General features: G+C 39.7%; 1 protein-coding gene across 1 annotated transcript in view; it reads right to left on the bottom strand.

Moving 5' to 3' along the window:
• Positions 1 to 20,210, bottom strand: part of frmpd1a (FERM and PDZ domain containing 1a) — a 52,142-nt gene that overhangs the window by 9,507 nt on the left and 22,425 nt on the right. The window contains exons 3-11 of the mRNA XM_004538824.4: positions 17,089 to 17,211; positions 16,621 to 16,784; positions 11,522 to 11,624; positions 11,337 to 11,382; positions 8,014 to 8,118; positions 3,365 to 3,460; positions 2,793 to 2,918; positions 2,586 to 2,705; positions 1,940 to 2,076 (exon numbers count right to left, since the gene is read on the bottom strand). Of these exons, the coding sequence (XP_004538881.2) occupies positions 1,940 to 2,076; positions 2,586 to 2,705; positions 2,793 to 2,918; positions 3,365 to 3,460; positions 8,014 to 8,118; positions 11,337 to 11,382; positions 11,522 to 11,624; positions 16,621 to 16,784; positions 17,089 to 17,207 (1,016 nt within the window). The 5' untranslated portion in view covers positions 17,208 to 17,211. The remainder of the gene's footprint in view (positions 1 to 1,939; positions 2,077 to 2,585; positions 2,706 to 2,792; positions 2,919 to 3,364; positions 3,461 to 8,013; positions 8,119 to 11,336; positions 11,383 to 11,521; positions 11,625 to 16,620; positions 16,785 to 17,088; positions 17,212 to 20,210) is intronic.

The following is a 20,210-nucleotide window of genomic DNA, read 5'->3' as shown; positions in this document are numbered from 1 at the left end:
ATATCCCACTATCTCTCCTCTGCACATGTCCAAATCATCTCAGCCTTGCATCTATGTGTCTCCCGATCGCTCAACATGAGCTGTCCCTCTGATGTACTTATTTCTAATACTCTCCCAATGAAACCCTTAACACCTTAAAATCATAAATCATGACAGGTGTCACTACCATCCTGTAAACTTCACCTTTCACTATTGCTGCTATCTGAGACACTCGTCTCCACCCACTCCAACCTGCCTGCACTTTCCTCTTCAACTCTCTTGTGCACTGTCTTCTGCTTTAAATGGTAGTGGCCAGCTGTTTAAACTAATCTCACCACAGATCACAATGTTGTCTGCAAACATCACAGTCCAAAGACACTCCTGCCTGTCAAACTATTCATCACCATTGCAAACAAAAAGAGGCTCAGAGGCTCCACAAGGTCCCAAACTAAGAGATGATTTTAGCTGCAGGCGATGCACTAATAGGGCTGGCTCAGGTTGTTAATTGTGATTTGTTTAGAAAAAAGAAGGTTTTTTAAGTCTTGTGTGTATCTGTGATCTACATCTCACGTACTGTCAACGTGCACGCAGCTGAATTTGTGTAGGCTCGAAATAAAAAACGTGTTAGAGCACAGCTCATGAGAAAGCTGTGTGCCCTGTCCATGGTCCTGAAATTAGAACAGTTAAATTTGAGCGCAATAAAACTTTATTAAGGAAAACGTATTTTAAAGCATATTAATGTAAATGTGCTGGTCAGAACAAACAAATTCCAAACATCAAATTGAAAAATGGGCTATTAAGACTTCCTGTGCCTGATGTCCATGCCATATTTTTTGCATTTGATATTAGTGGTGCAACGGATCAAAAATCTCACGGTTCGGATCGGATCAGGGTTTTAAGTCACGGATCGGATCAATTTTCGGATCAGCAAAAAAAGAAAAAAGACAAAAATTTAACATTTACTTATTGAAGTATTTTTTGCCTGTTAAAAACATTCAACTGAAGACTCATTCCACGCAATTATTAAAAAAATAATAATTATGGTACAATATAGGGCAGTATAGGTCTACCACTCAATTCAATTCAATTTTATTTATAAAGCGCCAAATCACAAAAACAGTCGGCTCTTTATATTGTAAGGTAGACTCTACAATAATACATACCGCTCATTATATCGCAATCCGCTGTGATATAATGAGCTGTCACGGTCATGTAGCTTTGAAAGTAGCTTGTCCTGGAGGTCCCTATGGGCTCAAATTGCGGTCATAAATATTTTGTACTTGTAAATCAGTTTTGCACTTGTAAATCAGGAGTTGTATGTGTAAAAAGAATTTGTTTGTGCATAAAAAAGATTTGTGTGTGCCAAAAAATACGTGTGAAACTGCACTCAAGTTTCAAGTTACAAGTACAAATTTTGACCCTATTTTTCTTCCTTTCATCTGATTGGTCAATGTCATGTCAATCACAAATTTAACAATCCAATCAGAGAACAGATGGGTTTGGCTATTGAAAGGGTGCTTTTTTGAACTGCAGGTCCTTGAAGGGTAGTTACCAAGCTTTCTTCGTTATGAATTAGCGATTCATGTTTTTATTGAACATTTGAAGATAAAAAAACAAATTTTTTGTTAATAAAGTTTTATTACACTCAAACTAAACTTATAACTTATAACTTCAGCACCATAGACAGCACACAACATTTCTCATGAGCTGTAGTGTAACATGTAACTATTAGTGGTGGACCTTCACAAATTCAGCTTCATGCCCTCTGACAATACATTAGTATGTTACTACAGTCGCAGACACAGGCAGCTGAGGGTTTTAACACAGACAACTGCATGTCTTCTTGCGACTACTGTCGGCCATTGCTGACCAAACAAAGAAAGCAGGTTTACAGCACTTCCACATTAGCTACGCCATCTTTTCTGTACAGTCCACATATAAAGGTGTGTCTATATCTCACGTGATCATCTTCAGGTTGGTTTTGGGTGACTGTCCACAGCTCGCTAGCCTCTCCATAATGTGTAGTGCAGCAAGTCGCAAGGCGGTGTTACACCTCATCTCTACTGCAAAACGCTCCTGCAGTACATCGTTCACCCCCTAGCACAAACAGACAACATACATCAGAATTAATCATTGTGTAGCAACTGATTTGTCTTGTTTGCAGCAGTTTGTAGCTAATTGGAGAAAAACGTCCAAAATGGCAGGGTCAGCTTTGGTATTAAAACAAACACAAACTTCCTTCTTTTAAGAGAATCACGGTGCAGGTGGGATTTAATGAAAAACTGCACACTTACAAACAAGCTGACCTTTCAGTCTGATGATTTGCATCACGGTGAAATGAGCCAACTGCAGCAATAAGTGTACTTTTGGAAGTGTTACAACACTTTGCCTATTGATTTGATTCAGAGTTGAGAATCCTGTTTTTCTATTGATGCTTTAGGTCAGTTTGCAGTGACTCAATTAATCAGAATTGATATTAATAGCAGCCATTTCATATAAATAAAGTAACTATTAATATCCTTAAATAGAAAAACAATAATTATAACAGATAATAAAAGAGAGTAGTGATCTGACAAGCCCAGCAGTGTGCACATTCATCAGTCTACCTGCAGGTAGAGGTACTCAAAGGCAGCGGGATCCTGCTGCAGCAGCATCTGAAGGTTTTTGGGCATGAAACAAACACGAAATAAACACCTGTAGTCATGGGCCTCTTTCTTCTGGACCACCTGCAGAAACACGGATGCTTATATTATTTGGAATGCATTTTATACTTTTTTTTTGTTTAAATGTAATTTGTGTGTGTGTGTGCATACCTGCTGTATCCTCTCCTCATCATGTAGCAACAGCAATTTGCTGATGCTGTGCTGCTGCTCCAGCACTAGCGAGAAATGCTCAATGCGGCTCAGAGAAAGCTTTTCCTTCAGTGTCATCACAATGTCCTGATGTGCAAAGAAAATTACACCTTCAGAGATAATATTTTATAACATCAGGGAACACATTTGCTGAGGTGAGCTGAGTTAAGGTGTTAAGGTGTCAGAGTGGTAACAGAAAGTTTCAGAGTAGCTGTCAAATCCAGGAAACAAATGCATGCCTAATACTAATAACTGCTGAGGAAGTGAGTAAATCACTCAGCTGTATCTGGTAAATTCAATTCAACGTTATATGGTTACAGTTTAATGTGGAGCTTGCTGTCAGACTGATTGACATTCAGGAAGAAACGCACTCCTACAGGGTCTAGTTTAAAACTTTGATTTAGTTTTTGTCTCAGGAGGAAATCTGAGATTTTTTTCCTGCTTCACGAGCCTCAGCTTCAACTCTGAAACTCTGCTAGAGCTGCTAGGTGTGTGTCATTATAATGCCACACTCCAGTATCGCTACAGAGTACCTTGACTGTGGTACTGGGCTCAAATTTGAAGGCCTTGGTCTGCCCGTTCTCGAGGTACACCTTCAGTACATTGGGCAGGAAGAGCAGGGAGTTCCCCTGTGAAGAAAATAAAAACAGTCTGAATTTAGTTGGTTTCAGGAGTAAAAGTCTGACAGGGAGCAGGGTGGCTCTTTCTGTGTGCAATAATGTGGGAAATCTTAAAGGTGTGTTGCAGTTTCTGGGTCTATGAGTCTGTTAGGGTCCACTTGGGAGCGAATGTCCGTGTGCCTGTTAATTTTTTATGACGGTACAGGGTTGTCCGTAGAGAGACTGTACTACAATGTACCAACGAGGCATGCTTCCTGCAGGCAGACTTCAGAGTATAACAGGATTGACTGCTGATCTGTGGCGCCTACAGCTGTTCATGTCTGAATCTGTAATTCCTGTCTTGCCATCATTGAGCTGTAGTCTGGAAGTTTCTTCTCCATAAAAAAAAAACAACCTTCTTACACTTATGTGTTTAATTTTATGTTGCATTACTTTTGACTTTAGCTGCTGATCTGTCTGATAATCATCTTTGGGTTTCAGTAGGTATATATTCATGGTGGGAAAGTTACATTAGTGGTACAGCACTATCACAGTCTATCACCAAAATAGTGTACCCTCAGAGACCCATCTTGAACCCCACCAAAAATGCACCACTCAATGCTGTTTCAATAGCATCTAACCCTAACCCTTTTCATCTAACATGCTTGTCTTTTAGGAAGAAACTCTTCAGAAAGTTTTAATTCCAGAACTTTCTTGCTGTGAGACGACTGCACTGTTCTCTGTACCGCCACATCGCTGGCATCCAAAACAGAATGAAACCTCCAACAATGTTTTATGAGTAAAATATATCAATTTTACAAAAATAAAAGCAAAAAACTCAAGGAACTGCCTTCCGCCAGCTTCACCCGGTCACCCTGATTTCTTCACAGCCTTTGAATTAAGCTCGTCTTGTCTGTCATCCAGTGGGGAAAGTGGGAAAAACGGAGCCTTTTAAAATGTGGGACACATCAAGTGGGAGTCCTGGTCATGAGACAGATTTGCTGAATTTTCCTGACGTATGTTTGTCGCTTGAACACAACCACTGTTATTTTTAAATGCTGGCAATCCAGACTGAGAATACTGAATATGTTTAGCACATTATAACAGACCATAAAGTGAGAGAGCAGTGTTATTTCATCTTCAGCTCTTCTCACAGAGCATTTTTCTTCGCATCATATCCTCTGGCCTGTTTCTGTCTACCCGGCTCATTCTCCGCGGTGACTCATCTTTCCCGCTACATCCCTCTTCTTTTATGATTTAAGAAAGTGTTTTTCTGTATTGACACTGTGATACAATGCAACATTGATGTCTACATGTTTTGAAGTTGAAACAGAGGGCGTTCAAATTTTAGACAACCCCTCCCTTGCTAGCTTCCCATCCCCCGTTACATATTTTGTCTTCCTTTTAACGATGATAAAAACATCCCGCCCCCTCCCCTCCACCTCTCTTGGTCTCTTTACCATCTCCTTCTACCCTTTTTTTCTCCTTAATCTGATATTTATTGTCCTGTAATCACAGACATTAGGACCGGAGAATGGGGAGGATATTGATCTGTGTTTTCTCTGTGTTTAGTAATGGGCTCTCCGGCCTCAGTGGTTTTCCTCGTTCTGCTAATTTCACATCCGCTTGCAGGGTAGGAACCCTGAACAACCACAGGCAGATTTATAAAGGAACAAAGTGCATCGAGTTTGCAGTAAAGCTGAATCTAATGTTGGTTTTACTGACAAGCACTCATCGTCATAGTGCAAAGGAACATCTAGAAACCATAAATCACGTTTTAAAGCTTGTCTGCGGTTTCCACTATTTTCTTGTTCAGGACAATAAAATTCCAAATGAAAAATTTCTTTGGGTCTTCACAAATATGACACACCACTTCAAGTGGTGCTGTTAGCATTGTATGTTGTGTCGAAAATGTGTTCCTATAGCACAGAATACATGTTTATGATACTTAAGGCATTCTGTAAGTAAAAGAATCTGAGGAAAGATCCTGCTTACAGCCGATTTTAAAGAAAAAAATCTGAACTCTAACCGAGTTATGTGTTCATCATTAGTTACCATGGTGATCGAGCTAAATAAAAAAGAGAGAGCCACCTTTGGGTGACTGAAAACTCATCACAGAGGCCACTAACCATTAATATCCCTTTCTTCTATAGAACTCCGGTCTCTTTGCATAATTTTACTACCTGCCTTTATTAGTTCTTATCTGTGTTTGATTTGCTACAACTGTTCCCAATTAGCCAGTCAGACTTCCTTTTATACCCCTGGTGCAATACTTCCTGTTGCAAGCGTGCCATATTCACACCAGTCGAGCTTTTCCAACTACTGCCTACAGTTTCTTATTGTCCCTGTACTATTCTTTGTTTTCACAGTGAATGACACCTAGGACTGTTTCTGGATTTTGCCTGCCGCTCACTTTAATTGTCTGCTTCGCTGTCTGATCTACTGTTAATGACCCACAGCTGGCTGGATTAAAGCTTTTGGTTTTGAACTGTGATACATGGCATCAACTAAACTTCGGTTCTGCAAACTAGTGCAAAAAATCTGAGAAAGTTTCAAAAAATCCTAAAAACCAACATTATGTCTTAAATGTAAGCAGTCAGAAATTTTCATGGTTCAAGCACTTAAAATCTCTTAAAGTACTTTTCTTCTAAATAAATGAGCTTTACATTCAGTCTTATTGAGAGAACGACACAGTGTGTATGACTGAGATCTAAGTACAGCTTTGAATGCCTTTTTTAAAAACACACATTATGATATATTTTTTTAAATGCAGCATTGATGAGAGCCATGTTTACTTGCTGTGTATTAAATCAACCTCCTACATGCCTGCATGTGCACACCACAGACTCTGAACCTGCTCACTAAATGGCATCTCTGTTGTGCTACCCCACATCAAATCAGGAAACCTGTCAGAATAAATTATCCATGAAGTGTCTCAGAACTGAAAAAATAGACTTTGTCTCAAAAGCTTTGAAAAATATATCAGAATACTATGAGCTTTTAGGTCCATTAATCTGGTATTTTAATGTAAATTCTGGTCATGTGTATATCTCGTTATTGACAGTGGAAGGCTGAGTGAAGATTATAAAGATAAAATTATTTTCTATTTTTGGACAATGAATTTGTTCAGAGATGCTTATGCAGCACTCTGGTACTGCCTTATATGGATTTATTTTGTGTTGTGCCCGTGGCCTAAGCCCACTTGTATATGCAGTATATTCCAAATGTACATCAGGTTACAGCGAAAATATAAGAAGCACTCTTGAGACTGCAAACCTCCGCCAAGGCCCCTCACTCTCTGGGCAGTATTTACTTTTTAGGGAATAGCATTGTATTTTGTATACAAACATTATTTTGGAGTAGATAATGGATAATAGGTATTCATTTGTAGATAGCTGGACATGAATAACTTGAGGTTATTATGTATTATTGTACTACAACACTCTGGGCAGCTCATTCTCTTTGTGATGACAATACTTTATTTCTACAAATTTTGAGGCCAACCTGAAAAAAGGGCAGATGTGAAATGTAAAAGTGATATCACAGATAAAAACTGTGGTGTGACATTCAGATGCAGATTATAATGTGATATTTAAAATCCCCATATGTGAGCATGAATACCTAAACGATGCCAATGCAAACAAGTGCAGTAGAATTTTAAGTTTTAAAGACAAAAGACATGAAAGTTTGACCTTATCTGACTTCGAAGGTGAGGCCAAAGGTCAAATGTTACAGTGTTTTTTTAAATGTTGACAATACACATCGCATTTGTAAGAAATCTAGTTTCTAAGTTATAAGGCTTTTTGTCAATATTCATCCAATAAATCATGATGCTGACCTTGAAGACCTTGGTAGATGTAGATCAAATTTTAATGAGTTGTTAACATGACCCCGCTCTACAGCCAAATGAAGTTTTATCAGAATTAACAGTCAACATTTTGACCTCTCTTGTTTACAGACAGATGCTATGAAAACCATAATCTCCTTGATGGAGATAATGAATTAAATACTGAAAGTGTCAACCTGGCCATAAGCAAGACAAACATGTAACGATATATCCTTTGGTTAAAACAGTCAGACCCTCATGTATATAGAGTCATGTTTAAATATTATCTGTGCAGTTTGACTCCATTCAGGAAAATAGGTGACTGAATACAATCAGTGAACTGAGTCGTGTAAAATGTGCTTCAGCAAGTCATAATCAAGACTGTAGTACACTGATGCTTCTCTATATTAAATCAGTCTATAATATTTGCATCCTGAACACAATGCAGAAAGAAATAACACGAAGAATTATTTATAACAGACGTAAATGCAAATAGCTGTCATCAGATTTGATCACCCAGACCGTGTAGAGCTGGTTTAGATGGGGTGTTAATGACTCCTGTGCACTGATGTAAATGTGGAGAGCTGAGCATGATCTATTACCATCACATGACATTTCTATAAAACTTCAAATGTGACATCATCTATCCACAATCACATAAGCTGTCTCAGAGACACAATGATACACTACAGAGGCAGCCAGAGGATTTAAAGTTGGCAGTGCTACGAATAGCTGCATAGTATATTTTCAAACTCACCTGTGTGTGTCCGTTAACTTCCACCTCCTCAGCAAAGTGGACTTTCACAGGGTTGGACCTGAGCTTGGCCCTCTTCTCCGGTGTGATAAATGATGACTTTGGGCCCTGTGAGAAATACGAGTCAATAAGCTGTGAAGCAGTTTCTCACAGGATACGTATGTTCTCTTTCTTTCTTACAATCTAATCAGGGCTGAATTTGGTGCAGTGCAGAGATGTATAAATACATGTAAGGACATTATAAGACACTCTCTGGCTTTTGTTTTTCCAAGCTGCAGTTTAAACAAGCACTTATAACATGGAGTTGAGTTTCATATATAAGACACACACACACACACACACACACACACACACACACACACACACACATACATATATATATATATATATATATATATATATATATATATATATATATATATATATATATAATGGATACTGTATGAATCATGTGTTGTCTGAAACATCAGTTCTGCCTTCTGGGGTACCTCAAGGATCTGTTTTAGGTCCTATTCTCTTTTTGCTGTATATACTCCCTTAAAGCCAAATTATCAGACGTTACAATAATAATAATAATAATAATGGATACTTTATTGATCCCCATGGGGAAATTACTTGTTTTTCTCTGCATTTGACCCATTCACTCTGTGAAGCAGTGGGCAGCCCACTAAGCAGGCGCCCGGGGAGCAGTGTGTAGGGACGGTACCTTGCTCAGGAGTACCTCAGGGTAGCCGTTAAGTGGATTCGAACCGCCGACCTTCCGATCATGGGGCGACCACTTTACCTACTGAGCTATCCCTGCCCCTTATCTTATCATCTCTATGCTGATGACTTTCAGTTGTACTGTTCTTTCAAAGCTTCTGAGTTTTATAAATTGTCTTGCTTAAATAATTGTCTGTCAGAAATCAAACAATGGTTAATGACAACTTCCTTCAGTTAAATGCAGATAAAACAGAAACTTTGATTATTGCACCTGATCACACGCTCTCAGAAATTAAGCAGAATATCAGTTCTTTAGACCCTTCATTTCAGTCGAGTCTCAGAAACTTGGGTGTTATATTTGACAGTTCAATGTCTCTTGAGAAACACTCTAAACAACTTGTCCTGAACTTTTTTATCATTTAAGAAACGTTTCTAAACTCAGACTACTGGTGTCAAAGGCAGAACTTGAGATGATTATTCATGCTTTTATCTCTTCTCGTTTGGATTATTGTAACGGTCTTTTTACTTGTCTCAACAAATCAGCTCTGGATCGCCTTCAGTCTGTACAGAATGCAGCGGCAAGACTTTTAACTGGTACAAACAAAAGGTCACACATTACTCCAGTTCTGGCTTCTCTTCATTGGTTGCCAGTAAATTTTAGGGTTCATTTTAAAATTTTAGTTGTAACTTTTAGAGCTCTGCACGGTGAAGCTTCCCAGTATATCTCTGACCTGTTGAAACCTCATGCTTCATCCCGAGCACTTAGGTGTTCAGGTCAGAGGCTACTGGTGGTCCCACGTACTAGGTTTAAAACACGTGGGGATCTACTGACTCCTTTAAAAAGCAGCTGAAGACATTTTTATACAAACAGGCTTTTAATTAATTTTAACTTGTATGTCTGATCTTATTGTGAAGCACTTTGTAATTTTTATCTGTGAAATGTGCTATATAAATAAATTTTACTTACTTACTTACACATAAGTTATCATATGCCTCCTATAAAAACTGCATGGAAGATGTCTGCTAATTTAGCTTTCACCACAGTTTATAAACCAGTATGGCTCTGGTGTCTTTATTTACAGTGGTGCAGAATCAAACAAATATCTGCATATGAATAAGCAAACTTTGCATGTACAGGAAATTTAGTATCTTTTTAGTATCAGAAGCTGGTTTTCATTTGAAGTCTTGCATTCTAAGTTATCTTGACCAGTAATGTTTGAGGAAGCTTTATGCATGGATTTAAAAAGCTAATGTGCAGAGGGGAGAATAAATTTTCCAAAATTAACCATCAACTTACATCTGGCAAGGATTTCTTGTTTGTTTGTTTTTTTGTTGGACCTTTTTTTTTAAAAAGAAAAATGCATTCATAAACAGTGAACGATGCATGGGTCATGGCTCGTTAAACAGATAATCATATCGCAGCGATAATGAAAAATCTGTTTCAAATCAGCAAGCTAGTAAACAGATTCCCCACAATGAGTGATGTCTTCATCCTAAATTGCTACGACTTAACTACGAGTGATGGTCTTTAACTACAAATCTAAACAAACTAATGCATGACTCCAAAGAATGTGGACTCAAGTAAGAATATTGGTTTTGGCAATGACCTCCAAAATGCAGGGTTGTCCATTACAAATACATGGTGCTAATGCAATATATTATGGATTTGTGTTTAACATTTAAAAATGCTGCTTGTAAAAAATTCTCAAGCTCTTTGAGTGAATCTTGTGCTCATCGAATCATATACTGTATACAGTAGATGTTAAAACTGGAATATCCATACAAGTGGAAGCCTTTATATACAATTATTTTATCATAAATTTATACTGCAATATGAATCATGCTGTGTGGTAACAAAGATAAACACATTGTTGCCTTCATTGCTGCACAACAAGTGACAGTTGGCAGATTAAAGCACTTAAAGAAACTGCCAAGCAATTCTCTTATCTCACTGTCTAATTATAACAGAAAAGTCTCTTTTTATCGTGGTTCAAACTCTTGATTTGACAGAGACGAATATTTTCTAAGAAATGCTGCTAATTCCTTAGAGTTCAGTAATTATTTCTTGGGGGAGCTGTGAGCTATGAAACACACAGTAGAGGCGCTTCCATCACCAAAGTGCTGATGCAGCCATTTATTTACTGATCTATTTCACCTCAGTGCAAACACATACGTCAACTTCACCAATACAGGCTGAGGTCCACAACGTGTGCCCGCGCACACGCACAGTTTGACTGATGAAAGATGTGTGTGCAGAAGAAGAGCTGCCAGTTTGAATGTGTGTACTATGGTGTCACAGTTAATGGGGATATAGCGGTGAGACCCTGAGGACAGGACTGTTGTAAGCAAGGATGCCTGATCCCAAGGTATCTGAATAAGTTTGCTGACAGGCTTCCATACATAAAAACACTGTATATGGACAGTATGTATTCACGTGTGCACACAGTAGACACATTGTGCGAGTGCGCTTTTACTACCTAATGAAAACAGGAAACAAGAAATACATTAAGTTCATCTAAAGTGCTGCTGGAAGAGGACCAGCCATTATCCACTTAACTGTAAGTCTGTTTGTGCTGTGTATGTCTTTGAAGTGTGTTTCTCTTTGATAGATAGGGCAGACTCACCAGCATTGTTCTGAGTACCGTCATAGTCAACGTATCTGGGCACTCCCTGAAAAAAAAAAAGTACAGAAAGGGAGGGTGTTAAGATGACACATGGTATGCATTGCTTAATTTTAAATAACTGCAGAGTATGTACCAATCATCAGGCATATGCATGTGTGTTTGTGAATGCAGCTGTCTGTGCAGACCTGATTATCTCAGTAGCTTGCTCTGGGGTCAGGTCATCGACAGAGACGTTATTGATCTTCACAAGCTGGTCGCCAGGGACGAGCCGACCATCTGCAGGCCCACCTGCACACACAAAATGTCCTTGTGTTGTCGTGCCCGAGGGTGTTCAATCAGCCTGCGCTCATACTGCAACTGGCGCTGCTGACAGGCTGTAGCTTGTATTCTAGTGATTTCCTTTCATCTCACTCAGTGCATAATTTTTCATACAGCTCTCCAAATCTAACTCTGGGACGACCAATCATTGTGCTTCCAATTTTGGGCACATATAACAACTGTGCTATCTCCACCTCATTTACTGTACTTCTCAGTACCGACATAATATTTTATTTATCATCTCTATAATCCAAAAACGATTGGCTGCTGTCGGCGCTACTGACGACATCTGTTATCTTTGTCCTTTCGGTGAATGAACATGTAAATGTGTTTCAGTGGCGATCAAAAGCTATAATTAGAAGCACAGATTATATTCAACTACTACACATTATTGCTGCTGCTGTGCCTTTGAACTCTGCATGTTAAACTATGCTCTGGTTGAACTGGTACAAGATGTGAAAGAAACTGTATTTTTGTGTTGCATACAGTTAGCTGATAAATTACTACATTTTACAACATCACACTTTTCACCATAGACTGCATATAATAGCTACTTCAGTTAGAGCTGTGCTACTTTAAGCTCAGTGTTTTCCCCACGGCAGATTTGGTGTTTTAAAGTCAGGCGTGACAAGCAAAGGGTGGATGTGAATGAGAAACCAAAAGATGCTGCACTCTCATAGGGTAGTGACTTGTCAATCACATCCCACAGCATGCCTTGCTTTATCATCGCTTTTAACTCTAATGGGAACAGCACGCACATTACATCATATTCCATAAAACTAGACACTAGCAAACAAGATTAAAAAAATCATTTGAAATTTGTTTACTGTGTTTACAAATTATGGGAGTCAAGCCGTTTTCAGAAGCTCCGTCTGTGATTTCGGCTAAAAAATAAAACTGCAATCGATCTGACTTGCTAACAGGAAAGCAAAAGAACTGAGCCTCAGATCACAAATAGCATACGTGAATCTATTCTGAGGGACATCCATCATCTCTGTTACTTATTAATAAACCATATCATCCACCAACATGTGTTTATTCTGTACATCAGGTAACCATATAATTCAGAGAAAGCATTGAATACTAGTATGTTATCACAATTAAATAACTAAAATAAACATAGACAGATGTTGGGCGATATTGATGGGCCTGAAAAAGCCTATCGAATAATGGATTCATATTTCACAGTCAAGATGCTGCAACACGTGCTGCAGACAGACGGACAGGGAGAACGAATTGAGCCAAGACTCGGTGGGGCCACTGGAGACATGAGCAACAGCATCTTTATGCGTGTGTGTGTGTGTGTGTGTGTGTGTGTGTGTGTGTGTGTGTGTCTGACAGGCAGAAACAGATGGTGACCAAGAGGACAAGAGAAAGAAGGTAATCTGACCCTGGACCTCAGGGGGATTCAGACCCATGCGCTTTTCTAGGAGAAATAAATGTAGGATATAATACAGATATGCTTTTAATAGCAATAACTGTTGTTTAGTTACATTTCAGTGATTCTTTTCAGAGTCTGTATGTTACAGTATTTGATATCCCATCTTTGTACTTTAGGATGCATAAAGAAACCATATAGTTTTTATTTCTTGAAATTTTGAAGTCATCAGGCTGCTGACCACATGATGATAACTTTTCTACCATTTCAGATCTGTGACAATGTTGGGTCACAGAATAACGCTTCAGACACACAAGCCTGGAGAAACTACTAAAAACCTCTGTGTAATGGTTTTTGTTGCCATTCACAGAGCATCTGTGAATATTTCACCATTTCTTCTGTAGGTGCAGGATGGCGCCATTATCTGTCCAACGCTATCAAAAATTGTATATCCAGTATTTTCCTGAGTATCAGTATTGAGTATGAAACTCTATAGCTGTGTCCCAAAACATAGGCTGCATTCTTCGGAGGCTGCATTTGAAGGCCGATTACGTCACAGCCAGCCGACGAAGGCTGTCCCAATTCGTCGAGTCCTTCAAAAGCGGCCGACAAATGCGTCGTTCATTTCCCCAATTTTGAAGGATGGGTCGGGTGTATCCTTCGTGGCCCACCATATCCCAGAAACTTTTAACATATTTTCAGGCGAGAAAGTAGCTGTGTAAACTTCAAATATCTGCTTGGTTTATCAAGACATTGCATATTTGCAAAAGTGCGCCGACGTTTTCGGAGACGTCTGTTACCCACCCGCTCAATAGCTAGCCGGGGGGTTCAATGGTCACTTGAGCCGGCGAGAGCTGCGGACTCCCAGCTTCATTGTTTACATGCTGTCTTTCGCTACTGAGGTTAAACATCACTCGGATAACTTAAAAATGTAATTGTTTGGCTTTTTTCAGTGTTTTATTTGTTCCGGAGTCAATCGGTTTGGCTGTGAAAAAGTTATTAGATTATTAGATTAAATACAACTTTATTAATCCATCAGGTGGGTTCCTCTGGGATTTTCACACAGCTGAATACAAGTCAAACAGAAAACTGATTAAACAGAAGTGTGAGACGGTCGAGAATTTATGGCAGTGTCCTGTTATATTTTAGATAGCAAGGAGCAGATGGCCAAGTTTATTAAACTTCACTGACACAGTGGTGATGCAAATCTGAAGGCTAGACCGTCCCATTTCACAGCCTCGCACTTCTGGCCTTCTTGGTCTTCGAAGGACCCGGCCCACGTAGACCGTGAAGGCCGAGTCCTCCGAAGGATGCAGCCGACGTTTTGGGACACAGCTTATGTTATGACAACCCTGTTTGTTCTCTTCAAGAACATGGCAGCACAATTTGCAATGTTGCAGCTGAACAAACAACAGACTTATGTCTTGTTTGACAGAGTCCAAATACGCTTGGCTGTAATTCACAGTGACAAGTTTGCTAAAAAACAAACAGTTAATCAGCACAAACACTTTACACCAACAGCCAGCACGGTGGTGGAGGGGTGACGATTTGGGCTTGTTTTGCAGTCACAGGATCTGAGCATTTTGAGGTCACTAAGTTAATCATGAACTCCTTTGAATAACAAAGTATTCTAGAGTCAAATATGAGGCCATCCGTCCGACAGCTAAAGCTCAGACAAAAGTGGGTCATCCAACAGGCCAATGATCCAAAGCACAAAAGCAAGTCTATAAGAGAATGGCTGAAAAAGAAGAAAGGTGTTCCAATAGCCCATTGATTGAAAAAAATGCAATACAGTGAAAATAAAGTTACAACCTAATGGCGCAAATTGAGAAAAACAAAACATGGTTGAGCCACTCTGATGTGGTGGGATCTTAAGAGAGCTGCAAATCTCAATTAATTTAAGAAATATTTTAAAGAGTGGACTAACTCCTCCACAATGATCTGAGAGACTGATAAAGTCATACAGACAACAACTACTTAAAAAGATTCCTGCTAATAGTGGTTCTACATGCTACTGAATCATGGAGTGTACTCGGTACTTCACAAAATTGTATAGATTCCATGATAAATCTCTTTCACAAATACTTCTTTTTTTTTTAAATATGCAAAACAATTTTGAATGGTGTCATCAAACCGAAATAAAATCTGTTGTGCTGTTGAAATTAAAATTTTTTCATCCAGTTATATATTTATAATTTTCCTTTTTATTTTTTGTGATTAATAGTGTGGCGTAAAAAAATTCTGTATACATTTATTAAACGTCAGACTTCTAAAAAGGAACTGATTAAAGGAGAGATTTCACCTCTGCTTTAGAAGTGATTTATAGCAGGCTATTGCCAGAGGGAAAAAACGAGGTTCTGACTGAGGAAGCCTTTTGTGCAGCATGTGCTGGCAAATCCTTACATCTCTGTAAATTAATTTAGTTAAGAGGACTGATTTAAGGTTTCCAACCACACCCCCCAGCTGCATATACATTCCACCTCTTTGAAACCCGAACCATACTTCTAATCTTAGTCATATCCGTCTATTGCATATCAGGCATTTGCCTGGAAGTGATTCTTGGAGACAGTGCATCGTCCGAATGTATGTGCTCCCTGAGAGCCTCAATCGAGGGCTAAAAACTCCATCTTCCTTGAATCCTTCCAAATGTGTTTTGGAACACACACACACAAACACATAAGCACCACAGTTCATTTCCTCTGTTAATATAATTTTGTGTGCATGTATGCAGTATCTGCAGCCTTGGAGGCTTCACTTTTGTCAGTTTGTGTTGCACAGTACACTGGCCAGAGGCCTGCAGGGGTCTGGCACAGCTCCACGCCTTCATTTGCTGAGGAGATTTACTTTATGCAAAATAAGGGCATGGTTCTAGAGACAACAGGGAGAATGAGCCAAACAATATTCTGTTCCTGAGTGAACTGTATATACAGTATTTTACCTCCTAACAATCACAGCCTCGTTTTCAGTAAAGCTTTTAGCTGAGTAAACATATCAGTCCTAAACATATTAGTAATAGCAGCTTATACAAGCATAAAGTAGAATAAAACCAGAGGTGCATTAAATGATGATTCTGTAGGTTTACATACCAAAATCCTTTAATTTATGCTGTGGCTGTGGAATTACTTGTTCTTTGCTACTCTCCACTCATGAGGTGTACAGTGGCTAACGCTGTCGTAAGTTTTCACCTACAGAAAGAATAATAAAGGTGTGATTTTAGGTGGGAGACATTGACAAAGTACTAGAGCTCTGCAGACTGTGGCAATAGAAATTGACTCTTGGCAGGTAGGATGAAGTCTCTGTGGGAGAAGAAGCCTAAGCTGGTGAAGAGGTTCCTATAGCAGGGCTCAGGTGAACATGCAGTGTCAGCTTTAAAACAAAAGGCCCTGATTCAAACTAATAATGCACTCCTTCTACTCCCAAGGTAGTGAAAAGTGCTGCAGTAGATTTAGGGACAAGAGGGCTACAGATCACCACATAGAATAGCTATTTATAAACACAACAAGGTTTAGTATAGAGACCCATTTGATTTAAAGTTCAGAAATCTGTGTCACGGCTATTTCCTTAGAACGGTGCTGTTGCAAACGTTACCTGAGGTGACCTCCTCCACCAGAATCGGGTTCTGGGAGGAAAGCGTGAGGCCATGAGAGTTGAGGTTTGGGTCGCGCTGGATCTGAATATTGAAGCGGAAGGGATAATTCCTCTGGTCAGAGCTACTGGACTCTGCTGTCTTCCCTTCTGCTGCAGCCCGATCCCTGGAGGAGTAATTCAGGAGTGACATCTTACTGCAGTATCTGTATTTCTCACAGAGCAGTACTACTGTGAACAGCCTTATATTTGTGGGGATAACAAAAACAAGGAAATAATTGTGAAAAGCCACAAATTAAAGCATTAATTTATTTGTTACTGGATGAGAGAACCTATTTTAGAAGGTTTTACAAATATGGGCTTCCTTTGATGATGACTGTAGACAGGTGCATCTCAAGGCAAAATATATCAAAGATAGTAAAAATGGTAAAATAATGGATTTATACAAAAAACAAAAAAAAGACATAATACCTGCTCAGAGAGTGAGATCTGCTGCCCAAGTCTCTGGACCGTCTCAGCCATCGTCCCACTACCTGCTCTACTCGGCTGGTCCTGCGAGACGGGGAGCGGCTCCTGTCCTGCACCTCCATTTACCTGGCAGGGGTTGTAGATCAAAGGAGCCATTTGTGTCGTAGATTTAGTTAAATGGCTCCACATTAAACAAATATGCAATGTACAATGTAAATGTTTCATAAAAGAATCTAAACAGGAGGCTGGAGAGCTTCCTGGTTGTTTTCCCTCTAGGTGAACGTGACAAACAAGCCTAAGACCACAAGCACCGTTCACAAAAGTGTGCAAACACAAGAGGCAATACCTGGCAAAGCTGCAGCACATGTTTGACTAGAATGAAATGTAAGAGTGTAAGCCCTTAATCACTCTCATGACAGGAGAGACAATCCCTCTTCAGCCAGAGCTCCAGGGAGCTGATCAGAGTTACAGTTTTCAGCTTTTGTTGCTTCGTGTTAAAGAAAGCCCAGCTGCAACACTAAGACTACACTCCAGATGCAAACAATCCTGCACATGGCATTTGTGTGCTTATGCGTAAATCTGTGCTGTGATATGATGATGTTAGGGGTACAAATCAGACTCTATTACATTAGTGTATGCAGAATACAAATTCAATGAAAACACCCTGCAAAAAAATAAAGGAAAAACAGTAAGTGGAGACACAGTACCCACACGCACACAAGCACACACACACACTGGGTATTAGATATTTAATATTTCAACTGAGGCCAGCAATGATGTTACTTGTTGCATCATGCTACTTAAAAGGCTCTTAGCCCAAATTATGAACCAATCACTTACTGCATGGTGCCTCAATAAACATCAATATTGGTAGTTTATCATTCCAATAACAATGGTGTTTCCCTTAAATGTGTCCCTGTTGTGTTGCTGTGAGACAGGTGGTACTTATAAATGATTGTTGGTTGGTGAGAGAGATGTAATGGACATGGGACACCTCTGGCGTCTGCGGGGCTCGGTCAGACTAATGCACGGGCCTATGATGCAATACTAAGTTAATGGGCCTCTGTGGAGCCATACAGTATTTGAGGTAATACAATATCAGCTTACATGCACGTGTGAGCTCATTAAGACCTACAGACTTGGGGAAATCTCCACAATTTTGGACATTCTAGCTTTTGTTTTGTGTGAAAACCCGTGCGAAAGTTGAGTCAGTTCTAAGAAGAATGTTAAGCAGGCTGAAAAAAAAAGAGTAAGAAAGGCATTTTTCTTCCTGACAATTCCCTCTGCAACATGTCAGCAAAGAAAAGCAGCATGACATCACTTTGCTGACACAGAATATCAAGTTCTGCTGCTGATGCCTCGTAACAGTTGAATGAAAGTTAAAATACACGTCTCCTCAAAACAGGGGTTCTGGATTGTCTCCCTAATGGCTGCACCTTACAAAAGTGGTCACAAAACATTTACTCATGCTGCAGCCAGTCAATTTTGGTGTTCGTAAAGCAGATCTCCACCATATGCATCTCTTACATGCCGCTATAAAATCCAGTGCAGGCAGATGATAGTAGCAAAAGGAAATGTTGCATTCAGTGAAGCAACGGGGTGAGAAAAACAAGATCAGTCATCAGTAACTGTAGTGTTGACAGCAATTAAGTCAGGCACATCATGAACAGGAGGAGCTGAGGTAAAGGTGGGTTACAAAGTGGTCTGAAGAGGAGGCGAGCTACACAACTTAAATAGCTCAAACTACATGAGATTTGTAGTGGATGTGTAGGAAATATCATCTGAAACATTACAGATTACAGATCTGCTTTTATCGTGTAAATGGATCATGTGCCTACATAAAATAACAGTTCCATAGGTTGGGCTCCACTGATACAATTAAATGTAACACATTTAATTAAATTAATTAAATGTAACACACTTAATTGTGTGATGAAAGGTGTATCCATTGTCTTTTAAGAAAAGTAACAGGTTTTCAAAAAGCCTAAATGTAGCACCTGAAGATGCTAGGCAGAGCTTTGCAGATGCACATCTACATGCTGTAGCTGTTAGCTGTCACCCAGTGGCAGTGTTGATACTGTGTGGAATGTGGACCAGTATATTTGTGCTACATGTGCTCATGTTTGTGCCATTGTTGGTCCTTTGTTAGCCCCTGCCACAGAAAAGACAACAGTCACCATATTTGAAGAACTTCTTGCTGATAGAGTGCCATTTCATGGCTCTTCTTCTGTGGTCCCCTTTTGTTTCAATTTTCAACCAATCAGGATTCTACCTATGCACAACGCTCTGTTGGCTTTTTGGAGGAGTGCACACAAGTGAGTCTCCACTACCTCTGCACTGGCCGAATTCCCACAATCCCTCTCTCTGCACAACCAAAGAGCTATGCAAATGGAAACCAACATGGGACCATAAATCTGGCTTCCCTCACTCCCTAACCCCCCCCCCCCCCCCCCCCCACACACACACACACACACACACACACACACACACACACACAACCTTCCTCCCAGATGACTGAAGCAGTCAGACAAAGACCTGGGCATTAGCTGATACCTTATACCCCCTTCACATCCTTACGGGCTGAACCTACTGACTATGACTGGGAAAGAGATTCTCTGACAGTAAGCATTCATGGAGAATCACCTTACTTACTATGAATGATACAGGGGTGAATGAAAAAGTGAACAAATGAATGAATGACTGATTTATTTTGGAAATGTATTAATGATAATGATTTCATATAGAATCAATGAGTAACTGGACAGGTTGATGAATGGATAAGGAGATGCTCTGAATGGAACAATGACGTAAAGCACAGTTAGCCCTGTGACAAGGTGATGAGCAGAAGGATGGATGAATTAATGAATAAAGTTTGGACTCAGAGATGTAATCAATGAGTGAATAATCTCACAAGGCCTTCCCAGTGAGCAGCTGCAGGAAGGAATTTCCCCCAGATGGGCGTAATGATGGACATAGAGGAAACAAAAGATTAGAGAGGAGAGGAGACGGGAGGAAATGTGTGACAAGTACAGGAAACTAAATGAAAGGGCAGAAGACAGGCAAGTGTGATAGAAGGTGAGACAGGAGGCGGGCTTAGTGATGAAAGTGGTGAGTGACATAAGCAG

Source organism: Maylandia zebra, linkage group LG6, assembly GCF_041146795.1.
Source record: "Maylandia zebra isolate NMK-2024a linkage group LG6, Mzebra_GT3a, whole genome shotgun sequence".
Lineage (NCBI taxonomy): Eukaryota > Metazoa > Chordata > Actinopteri > Cichliformes > Cichlidae > Maylandia > Maylandia zebra.
This window is presented reverse-complemented; position numbering and strand designations above follow the sequence as displayed.